Genomic DNA, 23,631 nt, shown 5'->3' with positions numbered 1-23,631 from the left:
ATCTTTGGATGACAGAAATCTTTAAACAAAACTAAATGATTCCTTACTTTTATACTGTTTTTTCTCTGCTTTGGTTTACAATATTTTTTAGTAGGCAGAAAGCTTCACATATTTTCCATTTGATAAAAACATATTTTGCTATCTTGTGACATTTATAAGCAAGGGATTTAAGAAAATTATAGCTAGGGCTTCCCTGGTGGCGCAGTGGTTGAGAGTCCACCTCCCGATGCAGGGGACGCGGGTTCGTGCCCCGGTCTGGGAAGGTCACACATGCCGCGGAGCGGCTGGGCCCGTGAGCCATGGCCGCTGAGCCTGCGCGTCCGGAACCTGTGCTCCGCAACGGGAGAGGCCACAACAGTGAGAGGCCCGCGTACCGCAAAAAAAAAATTATAGCTAGATAAATCTTCCTAAAATATTATTTCAACTGAGTGCCCAGATTGGAAACAAACTGAGTTCAATTCCAGCTTTGCCACTTACTTACTAGCTCTATGACTTTGGACAAAGTACTTAACTACTCTAAGTCTCATCTGAAAAATAAGGTTGATGATAATAATAAAAACATCTACCTCACTGGGTTGTTATGAGAATTAAATAAAAATTAAATGAATAAAGCAGCACTATCCAATAGAAATGCAAAGCAAGTCACAAATGTGAGTGGCTATGTAATTTTAAATGTTCTAGTAAGCACATTAAAAAGGTAAAAAGAAATAAGTAACGTCAATTTTAATAGCATATTTGACTTAATCCATATATCTAAAACATTATCAACTTAAAAAATTATTAATGAGATATTTTACACTTTTTGTGTACTAAGTCTTTGAAATCCAATATTTTTTTATTTTTTATTTTTTTGCGGTACGCGGGATGGACCTCTCACTGTTGTGGCCTCTCCCGTTGCGGAGCACAGGCTCCGGACGCGCAGGCCCAGCGGCCATGGCTCACGGACCCAGCCACTACACGGCATGTGGGATCTTCCCGGACCGGGGCACGAACCCGTGTCCCCTGCATCGGCAGGCGGACTCCCAACCACTGCGCCACCAGGGAAGCCCTCCAATATGTATTTTATACTTGTGGCGCACCTCAAACTAGACCAGCCACCTCTCAAGTGTTCAATAGTTACAAAGGCTAGTGGCTACATTTTGGATAGCACGGGTATAAAGTATTAAAACAGTGTCTAACACATAGTATATGCTAAATAAATTTTACTTCTTAGTGTCATCATAATCCCCTCTTAGGAGTTGCTATGGATCAGTGTTTTTCAAATCATGTGCTCATAACACCAGCAAATATCTGGTGGTTCTAGGGCATGTCACTAAATAACACTGAAATACATAGTAAGAAAACTATTTCTTTTCATCTATCTTTCTAACCATATCAAGGAAAAAATGTCAGTTTGGTACTACAGTGCTTTGTTTTTTAAAATTTTAATTTTTTAATTGAGATATAATTCATAGGCAATAAAATGTTCCACTTTTAAGGATATCATTTGATGATTCTAACCAATGTATACAGTCATGTAACCATCTTCTTGATCAAGATATAGAACACTTCCAACACCTGAGTTAGGGCTTCTAAAAAATCAAGAAACTAAAAAAAACCTTCAATAACAACAAGAGCCATGAAGTCAACCCCATGCCCTTGAATATATAATGTCAAACTGCTTTCCAGAAAAGTTACGGATTTACACTTCTACTAGCAATATTTGAGACTGCCTCACTGTACATTTACCTTGGGGAAATATTCAGAGATAGGACAAGGGTTTATCAATATACAAGATGCTTACTGCAGTATTTATATCAAGCAAAAAATTGTAAACAATCTAAATGTCAAATGGTGATGGTTAAACAGAGATACGGCCTTAAAATTGAAACTATAGAGCCATTAGGATCGTTTTAAGTAATTTTAATAACATGGTAAAATGTTCTCAGTATAATTAAAAGTGGGCAAAGCAAGTACAAAACTTTATAGACAACGTAATGTGATCCTTATTACATCAAAAACAAACATAACACACACAAAACTCAAAAACCTTCAGGTAAAGAAAAAAACACTAGGAGAAAATATACCAAAATATTAACAGTGGTTAGCTCTGAGTTGTGTGGTAGTATGAATGAGTTTGACTTTTATATTTAAATTTTTTTATTACAATGAGCATGAATTACTTGCGGGGGTGGGGGGAGCCTATTTTTCTTCATCTGTCTTTGCTAGTTAGAGAGAAAATAACTGAAAAATGAGACCATTAATGATTGTGCAGGCTTGTTAATGAGGGTTTATTTGAATCCAGTAGTGTTATAGAGAACCTACTATGTGTAGTCATTATTATTGGTTTGAAAGGGAATCTGGCAGTAAGAGGATTGTTGATCTAGGTTTACTTTTCCTCCTTGTCAAAAGTCTTAAGAAAGTACTGATCTGACTGACAGCACTGGGGAAGACTAAAGAGCTCTCCTCATCCACAGTTCAGGCAGGGCTCAGGTAATGTTGGCAGCACTACTAATACATTCACCTCACCTCCCTTTTCTACTCCACTTCTATCCTGTTTCTGAGAAGACAGAGGGATTTCTTCTATTGGGAGAACAATTCCATCCGTACTGATCTGGTTCTTGGCCTCTCAGCTCACACAGCTAACCTAACATGTCAACTGCTGCCAGCAAGGACCAGAACTCTTTAACACTGATTGACTTGTGAAGAGATAAGGCAAAAGCCAGCTCAAAACCCAAACCAAGGTGCTCATTTATTTGCAAGGTACGATCATGTGCTTCAGAAACACAACAAGAATAATGACTCAGTAGATGAATGCATAATGGGTGTAGTTCATTTATATATGTCTAGGAAACTTGCATTTTTATAATAACCCATATTCATTCTGAATATTTTAAGATAAATAATACTTCTCAATTCATATTAACTTGATCGCCAGGGTGATCCTGCTAAAATATAAGTCAGATGTCATGGTTCTACTCAAAACTCTACAATACACACAAAAACTTGTACACAAATGTATATAGCAGCATTATTCATAATAGCCAAAAGGTGGAAATGACTCAAATGTCCATCACTGACATATGGATAAACAAAATATGGTATTTCATTTCACACAATGAAATATTAGTCATCCGTAGAAAGGAACGAAGTATTGATCTAGGCTACGACATGGATGAACCTTGAAAACATTATACTAAGTAAAAGAAGCCACTCACAAAAGACTATATATTGTATGATTCCATTTATATGAAATGTCCAGAACAGGGAAATCTATAGAGACAGAAAGTAGATTAGTGGTTCCTTAAGGCTGGGGGATTCTTTCTGAGGTGATGAAAATGTTCTAAAATTGACTGTGGCGGTAGTTGCACATATCTGTGAATATACCAAAAACCAATGAATTGTATACTTTAAAGGGGTGAATTGTATGGTATATGAATTTTACTTCAATAAAGCTGTTAAAAAAAACCCCAATGTCCTACAATGCTCTCTAACTCATAGTGAAAACCAGTCCTCAAAATAGTCTACAAGGCCGTCCACGATCAGGTGCCTGATACTTCCCTGACTGCAACCCCAGACTCTTCAGTCTCCTTGAATACACTGCATGATCCTGCCTTAGGACACAGCGTTGCTGTGCCTGAGATTCTCTTCCCCGCATCTGTTTTTGGCTCATTCCCTCAGCTCCTCCAAGTCTTTGCTCAAATCTCTTCTTAATGAGGCCTTTCCCGATACCATACTGAGCAGTGTGACTGAACCCTACTGCCTCTATGCATTACTGATTTCCCTTCACCTTGCTCTGCTTTTTTCCCCCATAGAATTTATCATCTTCTGATTTACTATAAAATATACTTATTTATTAAGTTATTGTTTATCTCTGTCTCTCTCTGCATTAAAATGTAAGCTTCTTGAGGATTAGGATCTTTGCTTTTATTCACAGAGGTATTCCAATATTCAGTAAATATTTGCTGAAAGAGTGAATGAACTATTGACTATGCTCTTCTCATTTGTTCAATAAATGTTTATCTATTCTAGAACTCATAACTAGGGCAATATTACTTCTGACTGTTTCACAAAGACTTTGGTGAAAATATATGTGGTGAGTAGAACAACCCATGTCATATATAATCTCAGAAGTTGAAATTTGACTTATTCCCCGCTAACTGAGGATCTATTAGGCCAGTATGACTAATGAGACAAATGAAGAGGGAAGTAGTAAGGGCCAGGGGGAAGTATATCCGTAAGATGTGCAAATACTGACACAGGAGATGACAGTCTGCACACTGCAAACTTGCATGGACCCCAGAGACATAACAGACTAACTGCTTAAGGCAAGCACTTGCATGTGTTCAGGTCACTGCTGAATCTATTTACCTAGATCCTTTTTCAGGGCAGGTTCTCTGCTTTGAAAAAGGCATGAAAATTATGCCTGTATAGAGGTCCCTGTTATCAGTTACTATCTTCTATTTCTTTGATTTCATTATGTATAAAAGGAGAAGGGAAAGCAATACAAAATTCATATTAAACTTCATATGGCTACGGAGAGAGAAGAAAATATTGACTACCTCTCTTCATTCAGAAGGCAGTTTTATTAAGAATGTTGCTAAGGAGATAATTAGTTTCTGCAAAGTTCCTTGGTGTCTTAGCAGCAAACACACACCATCTATTTTAAATAGTGTTTAAAGCTAAACAAAGATAATTACAATTACACATCATCAGAGCAGGTCCTATAGAAACAACTCATATAACTACAAAAGGCCTGTAGAACTCTGTTTCACTGTCATCAGTGCTTGAAGCACTGAATAATATTGTCACAAAAGAACTATTTTAAAGAAATAAGGTACTTAAGAGAGAGCAGCTGAAATTAGAACTCTAAATGGCAAGTTGAATTTCAGATTCAACTAATGTATATTTATTTCCTTTTAAAATCTAAGGGACATTTTAAGTAGAACAAAAAACTTAAGAAATAAAAAATGTTAGAATTTTCAATGCTTTCACAGAGAATGGCAACCACATTTAACATGGAATAATAGTCCTTTATTCTTAAAAATAAAGCAGATATTTTATAATCAAAAAAACCCCTCTAAGTGACATTTATCTGCAGGTACCTTCTGGCTTAAAACTTAGCTTACTTATACACAGGCCCTATTCTCTCACCAAAAGTTACTTTCATTTCTGGAAATATGTCAGGGAGGGAAGGAAAGAATTGCTTTTTTTTTTTTTACGATACGTGGGCCTCTCACTGTTGTGGCCTCTCCCATTGCGGAGCACAGGCTCCGGTCCCGCAGGCTCAGCGGCCATGGCTCACGGGCCCAGCCGCTTCGCAGCATGTGGGATCTTCCCGGACCGGGGCAAGAACCCGTGTCCCCTGCATCGGCAGGCGGACTCTCAACCACTGCCACCAGGGAAGCCCAGGAATTGCTTTTTATTTTTTGGTTTTGTTTAAAACTAAGATTTTGTTTCAATTCACAGTGAAGGCAATCTCAATGTATTTTAGAAACAGAAGGTATCCCAGGATGAAGGCTGTTAAAATTGCTACATGTGAGGTTCATGTGATTTTCTAGGATGCAAGAGACGAGTTTTGACCCATCTACCTATTACATTAAGTATCTTGCTCCAAATCATAAACTAGTAAGTGGTAGTGCTGGGATCTGACTTCAAAATAAATCTGTCATAATCTCAGATTTTATTTAATACATCAGGGAAATCAAGTGACCTGTATCACAGAAATATCTTGCAATTGGCATTTCCCACTCTGCAAGGATAGTAGCTTCTATATCAGCATATAACACTCTGAGCTACAAGATATGATTTCTGTTTTCTTTTTTTTTTTTCAGTTGCACCGCAGGGCTTGTGGGATCTTAGTTCCCCAACCAGGGACTGAATCCGGGCCATGGCAGTGAAAGCGCGGAGTCCTAACCACTGGACCGCCAGGGAATTCCCAAGATATGATTTCTTTTCTGCTTATTACAATGCTCACCAATCCAGATCTTTGTGGGGCATATCATATTTTACATAATTCCAAGTATAAAAAGAGGGCACGGAGCTTCCCTAGTGGTGCAGTGGTTAAGAATCCACCTGCCAATGCAGGGGACACAGCTTCGAGCCCTGGTCCAGGAAGATCCCATATGACATGGAGCAACTAAGCCCGTGAGCCACAACGACTGAACCTGCATGCCACAACTACTGAAGCCCGCGTGCCTAGAGACTGTGCTCTGCAACACGAGAAGACACCGCAACGAGAAGCCTGCACACTGCAACAAAGAGTAGCCCCCACTCGCTGCAACTAGAGAAAGCCCGCGCACAGCAGCGAAGACCCAACGCAGCCAAAAATAAATAAATAAAATAAATTAAAAAAAAAAAAAGAAAAGCTTAAAAAGAGGGCACTTATCATGGCACATCTAAAAGTATACTCTGTTTCCTGGTTGCCATAGTCTCTCAAAATAATACTTCTGCACGGTAGAGTTTTGAGGTTAAGGCTGTGTCTTTGTCACTTATTCCTTTGGACTTTTAAGAAATAATCCAGGTATTACATAGGAAATTGCACAGACTCCCACAAAAATTAAACCCTAACAATTCACAGAAACAAATTGTTCAACTTCTCCCCCCATATTTTATTGCTGCTCACAGCAGCCCTACTATATCCAGGTATAAAACTGAGTTTTAAAAAATATTAACCTTCCCATTTACTGAGAGTCTGGGATTTCAATATGTATTAAGAGTTGTGAACTCTTAATTACTTAACAGTCTAGTAATACCCAAGGTAATCCACATTCATCATGAAAATTGAGCCTTTCCTCTAAAAGCTGAAACGGTTGCTTTCAATTACTTAAGCCTTTACAATAACTGGACTCTGAAATACAAATTGCACTATCTTCTTACTGATAGTGAAAAATTTCACTATTTACTTATTGCTGGAGGCTACATATTTATGAAAGTAAATTTAAAAAACCAGATTTTGGAACATTTATGTATTGCAAACATTAAATTTTTTCCAGGTTGTTAATTACCATAGCAACACCCTCTTCCTAAAAATTTCATTGATCGGGGACCACTGAACAATCCCATTCAAGATTTTATTGACCCTTCTATTGCTTAAGGATATCTACTCAAATGTAATTTAGTGTACTGCTTAGCATATTGTTAAGTCAGACAAAGAAATACTGAGCTGGCTAGCTGGGAGAATCTAGTATAAAGCTTTTACAAAGCTGCCTTACTTTTTTTTTTTTTCCTGCCTTTCTTAATTTTATATTAAAGATTATTTTCTCAGGACCTGGGACACTAATTTAAGGAAAAACCTAGATGTTTAGGTTCCTCCCCCATTTTTAATAGTAAAATGCAGTTTTATTCACAGTACTATTAATTAGCCAAACACATCTGAAAATATATGCATTTTTATTTCTATGTAATATGACTAAATTACAAAGAAATATATAAAAATCTTTGCCAATCTATCTTTCCATCTAAATCCAAAGTATTTTCAAAATTGAGATACAGATGTTTAGTTTTAAACGTCTAATGTTTCAAGTTAAAGAGAAAATGCTATAGTTCTTAAGTATGGGCCGTGGGGCTACAAATACTCAATGGGAAATATTAACTCTCAGAAAGATCATTTAAAAGTCAATTAGTCTTTCTGAATTCTGATATTAAAGCCTATTTAAAAGCAGATAATTATATATACATTCATGAGAGAACTCATTTAGATTAAGAAAATAAAATCCATTATGGCTATCTAGTAATAAAACATTTTGAACACTAAATTATTAAATATTATTTAGAGAACAATACAGTGTCAGGCATTCAAGTAATACTTATGAAGGAAATGCACAGTGATTAAAAGCATGGACTCTGGCTTTGAGTCTTGGCTCTAGCCATGTTTACTTGGGCAAGTTATTTAATCTCTCTGCCTCAGTTTCCATATACAGAGTGGAGATAATAGTACATACCTTATATGAGGATTAAATGACTTAATATATGTAAAGTACTTAGTAAAGTTCCTAGCACATAATAGATGCTCAATAAATATTTATTATTATTATTATTATTTTTGTGGTAGGTGGGCCTCTCACTGTTGTGGCCTCTCCCATTGCAGAGCACAGGCTCCGGACGCACAGGCTCAGCGGCTATGGCTCACGGGCCCAGCCGCTCCGCGGCATGTGGGATCTCCCTGGACCGGGGCACGAACCCGTGTCCCCTGCATCGGCAGGTGGACTCTCAACCACTGCGCCACCAGGGAAGCCCTATTATGATTATTTTTATTAGGAGCAGCAGGAACAAAGGGAGGAACTTGCATAAAATAGTAGCGATAGTATTGTGTCACTCTGTGCTCAAAATTATTCAATGGTACCCCCACAGACTACTGAATTAGGTACAAAATCCTCAGTCTGACATTTAGGATGCACGGTTAAGCTTCCAAATACTACCTAAGAGTTTTCAAATTAGAGTAAACTTCGCATAATGTCACTACCATTTTAAACTTTTCCAAGATCATAACCACACTTACACTTCGATTTCTGAAATCAAGGCCAACTAGATAAGGCGAAATTAAATAAAACACATAGAAATGCTGGATAAAAAAATGACATACATACTTTTAAATGAATAGCTTAACCTCTTAAGAAATTAAGGGAAATCTCCAAGAGTCATCACAAAAAGGGAACCAAAATTTAGGTTGATAAGTATAAACCAATGCTTTTAACTACCCAATAGATATATGCCAATGTTCATAATATGCCAATGTTCATAAACAAGGGCACTGTATTTTAACAGCTGCAGAGGGTCAGGAGACAGGGCTTAGGCCTCAGTAAGAAAGGGAATTAGAATTAAGACTCTCGCATAATGTAGAGGCCCTCACTGAAAAGAGAGAATAGAAAACCAAAAATCTTCTATCTGCACAGGAAGATCACAAGGAAACTTGAAAATAAACCAGTATAAAGCTCTGCATGGTTCAGGAACCCTTTAGTACAGAAATTAACATTAAAAAAAGTTCTGAACTGATAATACTCTTTGGGTACCTGGCCTAAATGAAAGACAAACTACACAGAAGAGATATATCTTCAACTTAGGCTCCGAATGAGTCCTGTGAGTCTTCTTTAAGATAACTCGTAATACAAAATTACATGCAGAAATGAGCCATCAGGAGCTAATGTCAGCAGACACAACAGCAGAATTAGACCTTCAAGTACTTCAGATTATAGAATTAATGTGGTTAAAGAAAAATTTGAAAAGGATTTGAAAACATGAGAAGAAGAAATTAATGAAAAATCAGGCAAGTTTGAAAACGAAGCAAATAGAAATTTCAGGCATAAAAATATTACCTTTGAAATTAAAAACTGAATGTACAAATTAAACACAGATTATACATAGCTGAAGAGAGAATTACTGAACTGAAATACTAATGTGAAAAAAAGTACACAGAAGGCAGCACAGAGAGATAACAGGTGGATAATATAAATAAGAGGTTAAGAGACATGAAAATAGATAAATGCCTAACATATAGCTCCCAGGAGTTCCAGAAGGAGAGAACAGAATAATTGGGGAAAAAATGCAATATTCAAAGAAATAACGACTGGAAAATTTCCAGAAATTATGCCAAACATGTATTTTCATACTAAGTAACATAAATAAAAATAAATCCATATTTAGATACGTAATACTGAAACAAGAATACCAAAGACAAAAAGATAAAAAGAGCCAGAGAAGAAAATATTGCCTACAGATGAAAAACAATTGTATCGAGAGTAGACTTCTTAAGAAGTCTACTAAGAAGCAACAATTGAAAATAGTTGCTTGTCTTCTTTTTTGGGGGGGCGGGGCCACACGGTACTGGCATTCAGGATCTTAGCTCCCCAGGGATCGAATCCACGCCCCCTTGCAGTGGAAGCACGGAGTCTTAACCACTGGACTGCCAGGGAAGTACCAGTATTCCACTGTCTTCTGATTTCTAAGTGCTGAAAAAAACTATCAACCTGAAATTCTAAACTTAGCTAAACTAAGATATTTTTAGACAAAAACCTCAAGTTGACCAGAACCTGAAAGAAGTACTAAAAGAGGTTCTTTAGTAAGAATACTGGATCAGAAAGAAGGGCCAGGATGAAGAGGGGGGAGAGGCAAATATGTAGGTAAATCTAAACAAATATTGACTATTGAAAATAATAATGATTCATTTGGGGATTATAAAAACAAAGTAGAACCAATATGCTGGACAATGATAGCTTGTAAGTTGGGAGTAAGGTGATTAGAGATTCTTCTAAGGATCTGTTTGTGAGAAAGGCAGAAATAGATTAATTTTAACCACTGTTTCTTCATTCATTCAACAATTATCTTTTACGGACAGGTAAAACTAATATATAATAACAGAAGTCATAATAGTTATTATTTTGTGTGGAGTTGTGCAAAGGAGGGGACATGAGGAATAAGGGAGGCTTCTAGAGATACTGGTAACATTCTATTATTTGATCTGTGTGGTGGTTACATAGATGTAATCACTTTGTGCTATTTCATTGCTTATCATTTGTATACTTTTCTGTATGTAATGAAGTATGTACATGTGATATTTCTGTAAAGTTTATAAAAGGAAACTACTGCACAGTTTACACCAAAATAAAATTTTGATAGATTATAAATATATAACTTTAAATACAAGTCCTAAAAATAATGGAAAAAATAGAGGTTAGTATTTATATAATCTTGACTGGGAAAGAACTTTCTAAGCATGACATCAAAGGCATAAATCACTGGTAACTTTGACTACTTTAAGTAAAAAAAAAAAAGTTTTATACAACAAAACACTGTGAATAATATAAAACAAAAATATCAAATAGAGGAAAATATATTTTGCAAATATATTAGAAAATGGTCAATATCCTTAATTATACAGATATAATTCTTGCAAAGAATATGAACTGGCAATTCACAAACAGAAATATATAAATGGCCAGTGAGCTCTGGAAACTGACAAAGAGGTTAACTAATCTGCCTAAATTCATAAAAACAGTAAGATGGAAATATTCAAATCCAGCCAATCTTACCTTTCAATTAATATTTGTTTAATGAATGAATGATTATATATTTAAGACTATAAGATGTTTTTATCATAGACTACAAAATGCAGGTTATAAAACAGAATGTACAATGAGGCAAATAATAATAAAAAGTGAAAAAGTACACAAACACCTCTAATGTCTCCCTGTGTATCTATGTATACATGGCTCAGCGTGGATCTCTCAGGGTCCCCAATCATTAAATTCAATTATCTGTCTTTCCTACTCTTAGTTTCCAAATTAATCTTCCTAAAATACTATGACCTTCTTGTAATTTTATTGCTTAAAACTTTCAATGATTCCTCATTTTCTACACAAGGAAGTAGAAAAAAATTCCTCAGCATGGAATTCAAGACCTTCTACAATTATGGCATTCAATCAACCTTTTCACTTATTACACACATTCCAGCTAATTGACTACTTGCTGTTCTTTTTCTATGTATGTCGCCTATAGTTTTCTGTAACTTGTTCATGTGGTTAAATCTGCCTAGAATGTACTCTCCCTCCATATGTCCATTTTTTATCCAAGGCTCAGGTTATACACTATCTTCTCCATGAAACATTTGCTAGTTTCTCTTAGCCACTCTGAGAATCATGGCTCTTTTACGTCTCTCTCCAGACACTTATTTTCTTATTTTTTATGTTCTATCTTTCCTAATAGACAATCACTTACTTGAGGCAGGATATTTATCTTCTTCATCTTTGTATTCTTCTTACTAAATATTTACTGAATGAATGTACTTAATCAACAAGACAGAAAAACTCACAGAATTCAATAGCATTATGTTTGGGTATCTTTAAAATGCCAGTCTGTTCCTTGAACATAAGAAACAAAACTGTTAACAGTGAAGATTGGTCATTACTCTCCAGGTCTTTGACTGAATTAAGTGATTTATGAACTTAATAGAGTATACATCCTTCATCTCACACAAACTCTAAATTATTCTATGAACTGATGCATTTTGGTCTACAGCAGTTTGGTCAGCACTGACCTTACTTTTCCTACATAAAGGGAATTTAAGCCTACCTCTCTGGGAAAGGGGAAAGAGTTATAGGACTGAATGTTCTCCCTTACCTTTTCGTGTTATGCACAGTGGTTCCCCCCAGGACAATCCTCACTCCAGGAGTGGTACGGTTCAGGTTATAAACTGTTAGAGCCTCTTCATAGGTGGCTCCTCCAATTATAAACACAATGATATCCTGAGGTCTACAATAATGAAGGAAGTTAATATCATAGGATAAGGGGGAAAAAAGGCAAAATTTGCTGTTACTATCATATACACAGTTTTAATTTCTGAATCTTTCTTTTTTGGTAAAGGAAGCAGAATTAAAGCAGAATAGAATAAAAGGTTTAAAAAAAGTTTTAATTATCTGAAATTGGCAGGAAACAGAGCAGGAAATGCTGAATAGTGATTTGCTTTCTGTTTATGAGCGGATGTCATAATTTCTGTGCTGTGGATTTCAGAATAGCACAATAGTGTTTGCTGGAACCAAATGTAGGAATATTCTTTTATATTCAAGAGGCTGAAGAGTACTTCACTGTGATATGGTATCAATATAGCAGTAATTTATGCTTGTACTACACATCTCCTTTCACGTATAAGCCCTTCGTCAAATACTTAGTACAGTGTCATTACAATGGCTTCTGTCCAAGGACCTCAAAGTATTTTGGAAAGTACTGGTATATTTGGATGTCCCCATAACACGGGAACAAGAAACATTTAGTATTTTGAGTGCAAAAAAAGAATGGGATACATAAATTAATGGCGCTTCTAGAAATCCACCTCTTCTTAAAATCTTTGTTCCTCAATCCTTTGATAAACCAAGAAAAAGAAACCATGGAAACAAAAAACCAGTGGGTGTAGTTTTGACACTGGACATGCTGACGCATCAGCTCAGTCACTAGCCTCATTTAGGTTGCACTGCATAGTTTTACGGTGCTTCAATCTTTATGAAAATAGCTTTATAACAAAAGTGAGTGGTCCTCCTATTAGATCCTTCTGAAGATATGAACAAGAAGGAGATCACATTATTTTCAAAACTGTTAAAGTCTGCCTTGTTTTTCTTTTCTCATGCCACCAAGAGAAGATAAAATTACTTAATCTTAGCAGGCAAATAATTTTGTTAAATCACTTACCGGCCATTATTTAAAATGACATCAAGCAAAGCAACCATTTTGGAGGTTATAGCACAAAACTAAATAAAAATATCTTTAGTCAAAGGATGTACATGCTTATGTATAAATCATGGAAAGAAACCCAACAACCAACCCTACATTTCCTTTCTGTTTGTCTCTCTGTCTCTTTCTAAAACACCTTGAAGGAATCACTAACTGAGAGAGTATTTGTTCTTGTGGGACTTCATGAAAACAGAATCAGATGTTGTGGCTATTTAAAAATGTTCTGGTGCAGCCACTATGGAAAACAGAATGGAGGTTCCTCAAAAAACTAAAAATAGAGTTGCCATATGATACAGCAACCCCACTCCTGGGCATATATCCAGACAAATCTATAATTCAAAAAGATACATGCACCCCTATGTTCACGGCAGCATTATTCACAATAGCCAAGACATGGAAACAACCTAAATGTCCACTGACAGATGAATGGATAAAGAAGATGTGGTACATGTATACAATGGAATACTATTCAGCCATAAAAATGAATGAACTAATGCCACTTGCAGCAACATGGATGGACCTAGAGATTATCACTTACTAAGTGAAGTAAGTCAGAAAGAGAAAGACAAATACCATATGATATCACTTATATGTGGAATCTAAAATATGACACAAATGAACTTATCTATGAAATAGAAACAGACTCACAGACACAGAGAACAGACTTGTGGTTGCCAAGGGGGGGATGGGGGATGGGGGAGGGATGGACTGGGAAGTTGGGATTAGTAGATGCAAACTATTACATATAGAATGGATAAACAACCAGGTGCACAAGGAACTATGTTCAGTATCCTGTGATAAACCATAATGGAAAAGAATGTATATATTTGTATAACTGAATCACTTTGCTGTACAGCAGAAATTAACACAACATTGAAAATCAACTATACTTCAACAAAAAAAAAACTTAAAAAAATAAATGTAAGAATGTTCAGATAATCTCTGAATTGCAGAGATACCCAACAAAGGCTCCCAATAATGAAGGGGTGATTATTTTGCAATTGATCTAGCAGAGTCAATTATGACATTTCTATGTGAACTTGGGACTTAAAATCATGCCTTTGAAATGCTACATTTTAAGACAAGGTAAGCTTCATTTGAATCTACCCACCTGAAACAATGTATTTAGCATCATGACGCTTTAAGTGTTCCATAGTGTTATATTTTCTACAATCATTTTTTGTTACTTTAAAATATACTGTTTTGGGGAACTCCCTGGCAGTCTGGGGGGTGGGACTCTGTGCCTCCACTGCAGGGGGCCCTGGTTCCATCCCTGGTCACAGAACTAAGATCTTGAAAGCCACGCGGCATGGCCAAAAAAAAAAAAAAAAAAATTATAAAGTAAAATATCTGTTTTTGACTAGATAAATGTTTGCACATGGTAGAATATAAAAAAAGGGCATATTGTAAAAAAAAGTAAGTTTCCTTCTCACCTCAGTCCTCTTGCACCCCAGTTTCTCTCTAGAGGCAAACACTATTACTCATCTCTTATGAATATCCTTTCAGAGAGACTATCTATGTGTATATACATATATTTACAAATTTACATATTCATATTATAAGATACATGCATATGTATGTATATATTTAATATATATTTTATATACAGTCTATAAACTGCATTTTATATATAGTTGTGTGGACATACTGTGCATTTTAAATTTTGGTAGGTATCTCCAAGGTGTTCTACAGATGTCATTCTATGAGCAATTCAGGAAAGTGCCTATTTTTCCACATCCTGTCAGTACTGTGTATTATCAAGGCTTTTGGTCCTTTTAAACTAAGTTGATCACTTGCTCCTCCTCAATACTTTCTTCACTTGGTTTCCAGGACATCACATTCTTTTGGTTTTCTTCTTACTTCATTAGTTGACATTTTTCAGTGTCTCTTCATGGTCTCATCTCATCTCCCTGATATCTTTATTTCTTTTCTTTTCTTTTTTTTGGCTGTGTGGGGTCTTAGTTGCGGCACACAGGATCTTTCGTTGTGGCACGCTGGCCCTTTGTTGTGGTGTGCAGGCTTCTCTCTAGTTGCAGCGCACGGGATTCTCTCTAGTTGTGGCATGCGGGTTTTCTCTCCCTAGTTGTGGTGCGAGGGCTCCAGAGCGTGGGATCTGTAGTTCATGGCGCGTGAGCTCAGTAGTTGTGGCATGTGGGCTTAGTTGCCCCACGGCGTGTGGGATCTTAGTTCCCTGACCAGGGATCAAACCCACGTCCACTGCATTGGAAGGCAGATTCTTTACCACTGGACTACCAGAGAAGTCCCTCACTGAACCTCTTAATGGTAGAGTGTCCAGAACCCATTCACCGGTCCTCCTTTCTTCTTGATCTACACTTACTCCCTATATCTGTGTAATGTAGTAGCTACTAGCCACATATGGCTATTTAAATTTAAATTAATTAAAATAAAATAAAAAATTCAGTTCCTCAGTGGAACTAGCCATATTTCAAGTGCTCAATAGTCACATGTAGCTAGTAGCTACCTTATTAGATAGCATGGATATAGTACATTTCCATCATTGTAGAAAGTTCTATTGAACTGCACTTCCCTAGATGATCTCAACCAGTTTTGTGGTTTTTAAATACATTTATCTGCTGATGACTCCCAAATCTCTATCTCCAGCCCAGACTGCTCTTCTAAATGCTAGACTTAAGCATCTGTCTAATCGACATTTCTACTTGGCTGTTTAGTTTATTTCTGAATTCGGCATGTCCAAATCCCTAATCCTCTCCCCCAGGCTTGTTCCACATATAGCTCTCCCCATCTTAGTGGATGGCCAACCTATCTTTTCACTTGCTTAGGACAAAACTTTGGAGCCATCCTAACTTCTCCTTTATGGCTGCAGATATAGCGAGAGGAAGAGAGGGAGAATCTTGAATCTTATAGGCCATGGGGGGATCACCGAAGGGTTTTAACAGGTGACCATGATCAAACTTGCTTTTCTGAAGGAAAATTTTGGCAGCTATGTGAGAATGAATTGGGAGCTGCTGGTGGGAAAACCTGGAGAACAAAAGTCTACTGTAAGACTTTTGGGAAGATGTGATAAAAGTTGGAACTAAAGAAATACCAGAAGTGGAGGGGAAGGACTGGATATAGAAGACACAAAAAATGTAGACTCTTCATTCAGTAGTTGGTCAATGATTAAATGTGAAGGATGAGGATAAAGGAAGAATCTGTGATAACTTCAAGTATTCTGGTTTTGGTGACTAGGTATAGTGGTTTAAGTTTGAGAACAAAGAAAGCAAGACTGACTGAATTAAGACAAAAACATGCTGTTTTTGAGATACCTGTGGAACATCCCAATGGAGATGTCCACCAGACATCTGGACATTGAGACCTGATGATGTCCCTGAACACAGGTGGCAGCTGAAGCCGTGGGAATAGATGAGTTCTACCTAGGGGGATCATGTAGAATGAGAAGAGAACCAAAAGACAGAGTTTGGGAGGATTCTTTAACATCTACAGGATAAGCAAGAACAGTAGCTAGCAAAGGCAATTGAGAAGGAAACTGTCAGAAAGGTAGGAGGAGAACCAGAGGGAGAGGCCAAGGGACAAGTGAGTTTGAAGAACAGAGTGGTTAAGTGTTAAATGCAGTAGTGAGGTAAATAAGTGAGGATTGAAAGAGACCACTGTGCACATTCCTGCAATGTGATTTCGCAAGAAGAGTTTCAGTGTATTAGAGTGGAGCAAGAAGCCAGGGTACATGGATTGAAGAGGTGAGAAGTGAAGATAGCGACTTTATCCAAGAAGCTTGACTGAAGAGAAGACAGGTTAGAGGAGAATCCAGGCTCAAGGGCTTTAAATACATTACTTAACAGGAGAAACTTCAGTATGCGTGTAGTCTGTGGAAAAGTAATTAGAGGAAGACAAGCTGAAAATACAGAAGAAGGAAGGAGGGAGAGGGAGAAGAAGGGGGAGAGAAAGAGAGAGAGGAGAGAAAGTGGAAATAATTACAGAAAGTGCAAGTAATTACAGAGAAAGGCTTCCTTCAATGATGGTAGGAGTCTAAAATGAGTGTTGGCAGAGAGGTTAGTTCTGAATTGGAAAAGAGGATGTATTTCCTTTAGAATGAAGGAAGGAGATTAGGTAGATATATGTAACTAAGTTTATAAACATGGGGGCTAGACACTGAGGGAGCTAATGTCTGACAGACTCAATTTTTTCCACTGTGAAGTAGGAAACACTGGTGTGGGTCAGGTGACTTAGACATTATGGAAAACATTCTAAACTGATGTAGTGAATGAGACAAAGAGAGAGAACTACTAAGTTTGACTGAGTATCCCTGAAGGCCCAAGTGAAGTGAGAAACAGTGAATTTGTAGTGGCCCTAATCTATAATTTGTATGATTTCCTCTAGTAGCACAGAAAAGAGTTATGAGCCTTAAGCCTAAATTATTAATCCAATATTAATCTGGTGCTTTAGGCTGCAGGGAAAGAGGTTCTTTATAAACTTATAGGAAAGCATTACCACTGTTCACGAATGACTAAAATTTTCTATACTATCAAGGTTTTTTTCCTTCAAGTATTTGCCTCCAGTTACTGGCCAGCTTTTTCTTGCTGAAAAAGGTCATTTGCTTAGGACGAGTTGTATAATTGTGATAGCAATAGTTTTCTACCAAGTATGATAAACTCTCAATTATTTGGGGACTGAATATTCAGGCAAAATACAGGTTCTTGTCTTTTTCTACATCTGGTATGTGTTGTTTCAATTCTTACTAATATTTCTACAGAAGGGGAAGGGGAATATGAACATCTAAAACTCAAGTTCAGCTCTTGTCAGGATCTTTAGGGGTATATTTCATAAGAAAGAGATCAAATAAACTACAATTGGTTGTAATTTTAAAAACTGGTATGAGTTCCTGTAACTTTTACCATAGTATTACCCTCAAGAATATACACTAAATTTCTAAGGATATATATTTTTAAATCTTCCCACTATATTGGTTCTAGAGGTACGAATGATCTGAGATAATAATGGCTTCTGAAGTGCAGTGCCAACTGGTTTAATAGTCATTAAAGAATGAGTTCTTTGGGAAAAAAAATTCCAGTGTTATAAGAACGTGCCATCAAGGAGACTGAGGACTCTACCAACAGTTTGGTCTGTGTTGTAACTATCTAGGGTCAGCCTAGGTGGAAAACAGGAGGAAAAAAAAAAGGCTGTTACAGTATTCAGAAACAATAAAATCCTCAAACCTGAAATGAGTTTTTTTTTTTGCCAGAAAATGAGTATTTTTTTACAGTAACGTTCCATAAGCAGTGCTCTTGATGTTGAGGGACAAATCTAGCTTGAGACCCTTTATGCAGCTTATCTTGAGTAAATACTCATGAATTACACAGAATACTCCATTAAGAAGAAGGGAAGCAGGTTTCTCCCTTACAGGGGTACAGCGACTGATGAGAAGAATTAGACAGTAACACTTTTGTTTTGAGCTCTTGATCTGGTAAGTCAATTTAAAAAGCAGCTAAGGGACTTCTCTCTGGTCCAGTGGTAAAGAATCCGCCTTCCAATGCAGGGGACGCGGGTTTGACCCCTGGTCAGGGAACTAAGACCCCGCATGCCACAGGGCAACTAAGCCCATGCGCCACAACTACTGAGCTTGCACGCCTCAACGAGAGAGCCCACGTGCCGCAACTAAGACCCAACGCAGCCAAAAATAAATAAAATAAAATAAATAATAAATAAATCTTAAAAAAAAAAGAAAAGCAGCTGGGTGGAGTAGTAAGGATCACCCTGGAAAATGATGTCGCTTTTCCATAGCTGCCCTCTGCCTATCACCTGTCTCTAGACTATATATCTTTCTTATGGAAAAGAAAGGCAAGAACTGGGAAGGAATAAATTCAAGCAGGTTTCTAACATAGCCAGAGAACACTATTCTTTAGTCTGATAATTTCAGGGTGCCAGAGTATTTTCATATTGATGGAGAGGGAAGAAGATGCCACGGGTGGTAACTGTGGGTGTAGGTTATATCAGTGTAACGACAAAACTTACATGTAGGGATAGGCTCTTAGAGCTTGACTCAGTTGTGTACCTAACAAAGATGACTATGTCACATTTGGTTATGAAAACATTAATAAATGTTTTCCTGAGCCTCCTACTACTTAGTCAGGCTGGCTTAAGGAGGCACACTGGTGAAAAAAAAAATTAAAAAAACATCCCTGACATTTTTCCTTTTAATTCGTTCCCCTGGTGAATTTTAAAAGTAGATGTTCTGATGAGGCCAACAGTAAAACATACAGTAAATCATTTTTATATGATGGTTGAAGCTAAGTGGAATACACAAGTTCAATTCTTTGTACACATCTTCCTGTGCTCTGTAATTCACCATAGCAACCAAAAGCATTAATTAATGCAGATAGCAAACATTAGAAAACACCAGTCTGTTCATGCTGTTATGTGTATATATATATATATATATATACACACACACACACACACACATATACATACAAGGACACCTTGAGAACCCAACCAATTTATATCCTATTGTATTAGAAAAATAAAAAAATTTTCACACACAGTGTTTCTGGAAATCATTACTTTAATCGTTAATCATTCAGTTAAGCAGAAAAACAAACTTTTAAGAGGCAGTATTTTATCTACTTTGTGGACTGTTACACTTATGGCTAAAATTCAAATTTTTGAAGCTAGTACTTACAGGTAGTAAAGATCATATGAGCATTGACTGTAGGAAAAAAGGCCAATGAGAAAGGACTGCTGCTTTCATAGAAACAAAAACAACAAGATTCTACTAAATTTGTATAAATGTGAAAGAGTACTTCCTTTTTGAATTGACTAATTCTGGAATGCATGACCAGATAGCTCTCTTTTCTCACCAAATGTTTAAGTTGCTTGTTTTTATCAGGGGTAAGAAGCAATTCTGGAGCAAGAAAAAAAAAACTCTAGCCTGATAAATAGGATATGTGGGAGTCCCATCTGCCGAGAAAGAGCAAACCCAATTTGTGGATATAGCTATACTGCCAAACAGGTTAACCACTAACTTAAAGCTAAGGGCTAAAACATCCCTACAACTGTTCCTGGTTTTGCAAAGTTGTGTTCTTGCCAGATCTCCTTTGCTATCTTCTAATATGACAATAACAAAAAAACGAAGAAGTTCTATCATGATGAGACTTAAGTTAGCCATAAAGATGACTAAAATCAATGACTCTTTTAAATGTGATAACCCAGTGTGAAGACGGTGCCTAGAGCTGAGGGTGGGTCTAAGTGAATACAGAGCCAAAATACTGTACAGGCAAACTGCGAAAGTCGAAATTGTCTGGTAACATCAACCAAATTTACTCTCTAGTTTACATTTCCCAACTGTAAATCTTGTCGTATCAACTACTACAGATGCCTACATAAGAAATCTGACAATATCTATTGAACATCTATATGCAAAGCACTGTGTTAAATATTGTGAAAAACCCAAATATTAATAAAACATAGTTCTTACTTCGAGATTACAATACTTAATACAATACCTAGTGGGAAGGATAGATATGTATACAACTAACCACTGTCTCAGTATCCAGAGGCAACCATTATTAACAATTTCTTTCTTCTTTCTGTTAAACAGGGCCAGGAGGTGGCATAGGTATCCCCTGTGCCCCCTACTATGGTTTCATAACCATTTCTCTGCCTTCTTCAAAATTTCCACTATCTTAGAAGCTTATGATATAGTTGTACTGTTTTCTCCTGACCTCCTTTCCTGGTCACTTTCTTATTCCCTGAAGACTTCAGCTCTGGTTTACTGTCCTCCTTTTCGTTCCTGCTCCTTTCAAGATTTTCAGTGACTTTAACACCAACATGGATTACTCATCTCACATCCTGGTCTCCTCACCCACACTGATTCGTTCTTTCATCCCTCACAGCCACCAATATCCATGATTATAACATAAACTTTTGCATTACAAGTATCCACAATATGAAATCTTGAATTGAAGACCTCTTTCTCTAATAACCACTCCCTCAACTTTTAATTCACTTATGCTAATGCTGCTACTGTAATATTTCTTTGACCTCATCGATACCTCCAATTCATTCAACAATATTTTTTTCACTATCCAATACCCTCCTTCTTTTTTTGTTTCCTAAAATCCTGGTTGGACCCAGCTATCAGCCTTCTCCTCATTTAATCTAGTGCAGCTAAAAGCTGCTAGAGAAAACCACACAACTAGGTTCATGGGCTGTATTTTAAATTAATGAACACAGAACTCCAGTGGGCACTCAGTCGTGCCTAGAAGTCCTACTACATTTCCCTAGTAAATCTGATTACAAGCCTACAAGATATCAATTTCACAATGTTTTCTCTTTTTATCCTGTATTTTACCTGATAACTTGACGTCATATTTTACTGAGAAAATAGAAGTAATCAAACAAGATGGCCCCATGTTCTCAACATCAAAGCTGTTACAGTGGGGACTTCCCTGGTGGCGCAGTGGTTAAGCATCCGCCTGCCAATGCAGGGGACATGGGTTCGAACCCTGGTCCAGGAAGATCTCACATGCTGCGGAGCAACTAAGCCCGTGCGCCACAACTACCAAGCCTGTGCTCTAGAGCCCATGAGCTACAACTACTGAGCCCATATGCCACAACTACTGAAGCCCATGCGCCTAGAGCCTGTGCTCTGCAACAAGAGAAGCCACCGCAATTGAGAAGCCCGTGCACCACAACAAAGAGTAGCCCCTGCTCGCCGCAACTAGAGAAAGCCCACGCGCAGTAGTGAAGACCCAATGCAGCCAAAAATAAATAAATTAATTAAAAAAAAAAAGCTGTTACAGTGAAAGAAGTACCTCTGCTCCTATCAAAATCTTCTCTGCTTGTGTTCTAGATCTCCTAAAGACTTCACTTCTGCAAGTCTTGCCCTTTCTCTTCTGCGTTACCTATTTCTCCTTCTTTAGGATAATTCTCATCAAGTTATAAGTATGCTTTAGAATCTCTCATCCCCCTGAGCCTACAATCTCTTCTAGCTACAATCCCATTCTCTAACCCCTTCAAGCAAAACTTCTTAAAAAGTGTTACATACTGTTTGTTATCTCCATTTTGTCTTATCTCTTGTAACCCTCTCTAATTTGGCTTCCAAACTCACTGAACCTGGGGAATAGTCTGATGGATTTTTCACTGTCCTGACCTTTTTTTTTTTTTTTGTGGTAGGCGGGCTCCGGACGCGCAGGCTCAGAGGCCATGGCTCACGGGCCCAGCCGCCCCGCGGCATGTGGGATCTTCCCGGACCGGGGCACGAACCCGTGTCCCCTGCATCGGCAGGCGGACTCTCAACCACTGCGCCACCAGGGAAGCCCTGTCCTCACCTTTTTTATGTCTCAGAAGACTGGTCTCAGGTAACCACTCACTCCTTGATATTTATGACACCAAGTTTTTCTGGTTTTCCTCCTATCTTTCTGTCTCTTCTTCAGTCTCCATTGCTGACTCCAATTTTCTATTCAGTGCTTAGTCCTGCGTCCTCTTCTTTTCCCCTAAGTGATCTAGTCTAGTCCCATGGCTTTAAATCACCAAAATCTTGTTGACTCCCAATTTAGCATCGAACATTTCCATTTGATTATCTACCAGGCATCTGCAATTTAACAACAAAACCCTTGATTTCCCCCCAAAACCTGAGAGTTATTCCTGGTTTCTCCCTTACCCTTGTCCCATTACTCTACTCCATTAAATAAGTCTATTGATTCTACCTTCTCTCCTAGGTTCCTTATCCAAAGCACTTTCATTTCTTACCTGGACTATTGCAGCCACCTCCTAAGTAGTCTTTCTGCTTCTAACTTTGTCTTCAATAATCCATTCTCCCCACAAGGTGATCTCTTAATACATAATTCAGTTTATGTCACTTGAATGCTTAAAGCTCTTCAGTGGGTTCCTATGACATTTAAAAATGTTAAAAACCTCTTTACCAGAGCCTGTAAGACCCTATGTGATCCAGCCCTACTTATCTTCTCAACTTCTTATTTTCTTACTTGTTATGGTCCAACCACACTGGACTTCTTTCTGTTCCATGAACTTGCCAAGTTCTCTTTCTTCAAGGACTTTGTTCTGGTGTTCCCTCTATTTGTGTTGCTTTTCCTCCTAATCATTATGAGATTGGTTCTTTCTTGTAATTCAAAGCTCATCCTAAGTATCACTTCTTCAGAGAGGTTCTCTCCATCTAAAGTAGCCTTCCCCACCTCTACAAAGTTACTTTGTAGGTTATTACCCTATTTATTTCCTCAATAGCACTTACCTCATTCAAATTATATTCAAATTTCTTTACTAGTTTACTGTCTGTCTCCTTCATGTAAGTTCCTTGAAGGCAGGTACCTTGTCTTTCCTGTCACTTCTATTTCCCCAGCAGTTCTTGACATACTGAAGGCATTCAAATATTTGTTATATAAAAGGATGAAGTAACTGAATAATTAACTATATATATATTTAGGTAATAGTGACAAATGC

The 23,631-nt window shown here is 37.4% G+C and overlaps 1 protein-coding gene across 4 annotated transcripts in view; it reads right to left on the bottom strand.

Annotated features, from left to right (window-relative positions):
• Positions 1-23,631, bottom strand: part of VPS45 (vacuolar protein sorting 45 homolog) — a 70,651-nt gene that overhangs the window by 13,295 nt on the left and 33,725 nt on the right. For 3 of the 4 annotated variants that reach the window (XM_079919568.1, XM_079919565.1, XM_079919566.1), the window contains exon 14: positions 12,094-12,225. The exons of the other annotated variant lie outside the window; for it this stretch is intronic. In XM_079919568.1, coding sequence (XP_079775694.1) covers positions 12,094-12,225 — 132 coding nt within the window. The remainder of the gene's footprint in view (positions 1-12,093; positions 12,226-23,631) is intronic. 4 annotated transcript variants of the gene reach the window in all.

This window comes from Stenella coeruleoalba (assembly GCF_951394435.1).
Source record: "Stenella coeruleoalba genome assembly, chromosome: 1".
Classification (NCBI taxonomy): Eukaryota; Metazoa; Chordata; class Mammalia; order Artiodactyla; family Delphinidae; genus Stenella; species Stenella coeruleoalba.
The sequence above is the reverse complement of the archived record's forward strand: the minus strand, read 5'-3'. Positions and strand labels throughout refer to the sequence as shown.